This window comes from Macrobrachium rosenbergii, chromosome 59, assembly GCF_040412425.1.
Source record: "Macrobrachium rosenbergii isolate ZJJX-2024 chromosome 59, ASM4041242v1, whole genome shotgun sequence".
Classification (NCBI taxonomy): domain Eukaryota; kingdom Metazoa; phylum Arthropoda; class Malacostraca; order Decapoda; family Palaemonidae; genus Macrobrachium; species Macrobrachium rosenbergii.
The window spans coordinates 33,059,614-33,064,613 of record NC_089799.1 but is presented as its reverse complement, the minus strand read 5'-3'; the positions used below and the strand labels follow the sequence as shown (position 1 = coordinate 33,064,613).

General features: G+C 39.1%; 1 protein-coding gene across 1 annotated transcript in view; it reads right to left on the bottom strand.

The window, feature by feature from the left end:
- Positions 1–5,000, bottom strand: part of LOC136837484 (mediator of RNA polymerase II transcription subunit 1.1-like) — a 174,267-nt gene that overhangs the window by 27,395 nt on the left and 141,872 nt on the right. The window contains exon 2 of the mRNA XM_067102276.1: positions 2,365–2,780. Within this exon, the coding sequence (XP_066958377.1) occupies positions 2,365–2,780 (416 nt within the window). The remainder of the gene's footprint in view (positions 1–2,364; positions 2,781–5,000) is intronic.

The following is a 5,000-nucleotide window of genomic DNA, read 5'->3' as shown; positions in this document are numbered from 1 at the left end:
TTGTTTCTTAGAGCTCGCTCTCTTCCTCTTTCTTTGTGTGCTTGTGTGCCTGTGTACGTATGTGCGTGTGCGTTTGCGTGGAGGTTACGTGTGTGTTTTGCTTAGAAACTCACATGACCTTTGTTATTAAACACTCCTAAATATGTATGAATTCACACATGAGTCGCGTATACGCAAATCATCTATATAATTTTCTCCATATTTTAAAAATTTCTCCTTACGTGATTTATCGCAATCGTTTTATTTTGTTCTTATTCTGGCGGGTTTGGTTTTGTCACTTATAAGTTTTTCATCAGTGTTCTGTTGCAGACATTTTTTGTTATTATGTCGGATATTTCTTCTTTCTCTGTCTTTCCCGCTCATCCGTCTTTTATGGGATTTACCATTTTGATGAAAAATGATTTTACATACTAATCCTTACGAGAGTATTTTGCAGGGTTGTGACTCCATTATCCTCATACACTTTTTCGTCCCTTTTTTGTATTTAATTTTCTTGCATGTCTCATCTACTTCTTCCCCGTCTTCTCCTCCTCTCCCGACTTCTTTCTTTCCCTCTTTTTTTTTCTCCTACTCTCACTGCCTTAAATTTCCTTCTATCTCTTCTCCTCCTCCCTCGTCTCCTCATCTTTCTTTTCTTCTTCCTTACTCCTCCTCCTCCTCCTCCTCCTCCTCCTCCTCCTCCTCCTCCTCCTCCTCCTCCTCCTCCTCCTCCTCCTCCTCCTCGTCGCCCCCTTTTCCATCTCTTACGTGCTGGGCGACATAAAGTGTCTTCATTCACTGATTTATAGAAGGCCGTAACTCATTGGCTGACTGACCCTGATATCTTATCGCTGATTGGTTCGTTGATTCTGAGGACCATTTTTTTTTAACATACCATATTTATTTGACTTCTGTTCCAAACGTTCACTTGTGAAAGGCGACGTATTTCTCCCCGGGCAGTGTGGCTGTTTATGCCAGGTTCATAATGGCTGTTGGGTTTTGGTGGTGTTTTGCACCCATACCTATATTCAGTGATGATTTTAGAACCTGCTTATTATTATTTGCGACGAATTTGTGTTAATTTCTGCATGAAATATATCAGGATTTGTTTTTCGAGATGACATAAATTCTGATTTTTTTCTTTGAGAAGTTTTACTTGTAAGAATCATAAAATGGTTATTATTTTTAGAAGTGATAATAAAAATGTTAATTAGTAATAATATCGCTATAACTGCCATCTCCAGTAAGTCCGTTGTGTCTAGTTGAGGGGGATTCATTCACAAAGTACTACGATGCTAGAACGAAAATCCATCCGTTCGGTAAAGTTATTTTTAGGTTACTTCTTGACTTATTATGGACTTCAGATCCCCCAACCTTGTGACAGGCTTTGGAAACGACCAGTTTTGCGTGTTTAGACGTTGAAACGCGTAATAGGAGGCTTCTTGTGTGTGTAAAATTGTTATTGACCTCGACATGAAAACTAACAAAAATTAATGTAGTATAATATTACAATGATGGTTCAAGCAGAGGTAAGCCCTAATTTAGATGAAGTGAGGTCGTCTTTGACCGGCTACCTAGCTTTTCATTCATATATCCAGTGAATTTTCTCTTTTATTTATTAAAATTGCTGTTGACATAATTCCTGAGTACGAAGACAAGTTTCACCTGAGCTTGCTAGCTTGCTATGGTGTGATACGACTTTGGAATCACAAATTTAGAAACGTAAGCAGTAATGGGCGTTATATTGTAATGCATGTTGATCTTTTCCTTGCCATGTACTTGTATTAGACAACATCTCGTAGTTATGCTTAGAACCTTTAAAATAGTTTTCTGATGAATAAATTCCATTTGATAAAGGAAGTCTTCCGCTTACACTGATGTGAAGTTTCCCCATTGTCTATGGACTATCGAGCAGTGTTGGCAACTCTTCAGTCGTCGCAAAAAGGAAAGAGAATGAGACGTCGATGTCAATAATGTATTTACAACTGAAATATGTAGATGCCTTGCACTTGGCAACTTTCTCTTATTTATTATTAAGAAATGAGTGAGGTGGAAAGAATGATGTACCTGAAATACTGTACTACTCCAAGAAGAAAATGACTGACTTCTACTTTGCATTATTTGCATTATTGATGTTTGAGGTTTTGGTTTTGCTTGGCGTTAGTAATTTTCCTACTTTATTGAATACGGTAATGATGAAGCTGTTTAATGTTATCAATATGAATCTGGACAACAAACTCTACTGTAATGTATTATGCAGTATCCTGAATAATACGTAAAGCAGAGCCTTATATCGGAGTATAATCCACAACTATATGATTACGGTATTTTATCCCTACGAATATCACTCACTGACAGTCCAGTAATAACATTAATAACATTTACCTGCAACTTGTATCCCCTGGCGTAGTCCTCGTAAGTCCACCCGAAGCCGTGCAGGACCTGGAGGACGTCATCGTGGGTGAGGACTGAGAAAAGCCTGTCGAGGAGGATCTTGAGTCGGATAGGTAGTGCCTGGCACCCGTATAGTATTAAGGACGCAATGTCCAGGACCAGAGAAGGCTTGACCAGTTCCAGCCCGGACTCCTTCTCCCTGGAACTTCTGACGTCGGGGACAAGGCCCAACCCGAGCCCAACGCCAGAGGTGACCGTGGAGTCCCTGAGACCCACACTACTTCCCACTCCGCCCCTGTCCCCGCCGCTCATGGACAGCGCTGCTCCTAGGCTTGCGCCGAGGCTCCCGAGGGCACCGCCAAGGCCTCCAGTGCCGAAGACACCGCGGAAACCCAACTTCTCCAGTGCTGCAAAGGAAAGGGAATGATCAGAGTTTGGCTGACACCCTTGATATTATTATTATTATTATTATTATTATTATTATTATTATTATTATTATATACTACTGTTACCACAACTATTTTTATTAGTGTTGTAATCCAAAAGCGGTTCATGACTGTTAGAATCAATGTTAATTTTGATCAGTTATAATTATTATTTTTAAAACGAATACGAGTTTCATTTATTTGTGTACATTCAAATATTTTATAGGACATTTTTCGTATTCTGTTGACATTTAAGTTGCAGACTCACTGAAAGAAATCAAATAACGGCACCCTTACATAATTTTTAAGCCAGTGGATTAGCATTGCTCGGGGACCCGCTGTCTTCACAAAGGAGGACGATTGATTCGCTAAGGATCAACCTCAAAGGTGTGTTTAACAATAATTCAGACAGTTAATCAAATTATTTTATGTCCATTTAATTGTGAATGCCAGTGGATACTAACGGTAAAAAAACAGGATCGAGAAAAGTTAAGTATACATTAGTTTAACGAAACCACTGAGGAGCTGATTAACAGCTCTCCTAGAGAGGGCTGGCCCGAAGGATTAGATTTATTTTACGTGGCTGAGAACCAATTGGTTACCTAGCAACGGGACCTACAGCTTATTGTGAAATCCGAACCACATTATAACGAGAAATGAATTTCTATCACCAGAAATAAATTTCTCTAATTCTTCATTGGCTGGTCGGAGAATCGAACGCGGGCCCAGCAGAGTGCTAGCCGAGAACGATACCAGCCCGTCCAATGAGGAACTAACAGGCTCGAGAAAGTAAAGTAAGTATACCTTAGTTTTACCAGACCACTGAGCTGATTAACAGCTCTCTAGGGCTGGCCCGAAGGATTAGACTTATTTTACGTGGCTAAGTTCAATTGGTTACTTAGCAACGGGACCTACAGCTTATGCTAAGTTCGTTATTGAGAAAAATATGCCAGAATTACGTCATGATCGTTTATGTGAAAGGGACTTACGAAAGCCAACGATAGAGTTCGTGGAGGCAGTTTGAAATCAAATTTTTAACATGTATGAGAAGGGACCGTCCTATAGAAAATGGTAAATATCCAACAGAAAGTCATTTCAAATGAAATGTTGTGAGACCACAACATTAAGAATCAAATTATTAACCAATTACGCCGATAAGATTTTGGGAAATCGCGACATGAATACTTTTGGATGAAGGATTACTATTAATAGTATTGTTATTATTCAGAAGATGAACCCTGTTGATATGGAACAAGTTCACAGCGCCATTGACTTGAAATTCAAGCTTCAAAAGAATATGGCGTTCATTTGAAAGAAGCAACCAAAGGTAATAAGAAATACATTAAGAAGAGATCAGTTATTAAAAGGAAAAAAATAATTAACAAATTTTAATGAATAAATAGATAAAAACGTAAGTAAATTATTGAAATACAAGGAGATGCTTTGCAAGAAAAGCATATAGGTTTTTAAAACACTCTGAAGAGAGCATAGTGAATTATAAAAGTTAATGAAAAAGAGTATGGAACTATACTGTAAAAATTAATGAAAGAACTTTAGGAAACAAATCACTGCTTCCCCTTCTCGTCCATTAAAGAACTATGTAACATTCGAGAACGGTTCGCTGGTTATCAGAATTTGGACATGTGGACTGCGCTCGTGCAATCCGACACCAATTTATTAGTGACCAATTGAAAACCAATTCCAATGTCGAATCGTGAGTCATTTTCTGTTGTCCAGCCCTGCGCCAGTGAGAGAGAGAGAGAGAGAGAGAGAGAGAGAGAGAGAGAGAGAGAGAGAGAGAGAGAGAGAGAGATCCAACAGACACAGGATTTTCTTTGTGCAGTTGTTAGTCAATTTGTTGTATAATTCGAAAGAGAGAGAGAGAGAGAGAGAGAGAGAGAGAGAGCAATATCTTTGCTCAATTTCAGGTAATTGTCTACAGTCCAGTTCTCATGCGAGAGGGAAAGAGAAAGAGAGCAAGAGAAAGAGAGTCATATGGGCTTATAAGTTTTAATAGGTTTTGTCTCCCCTTTCTCATCGAATCTCCTCATCTCTCCTACCCCCATTAAATCCCTACTACCTCCCCCCTCCCCCCCTCCCAGTTGTGAGTGTTAGAACTTTCAATCGGCAATTCCACTAAGTTATTAATAGTAATTCAAGGGGAGACTGGATTGCAGATTAATTGCTCTTGTTTTTCCTCTT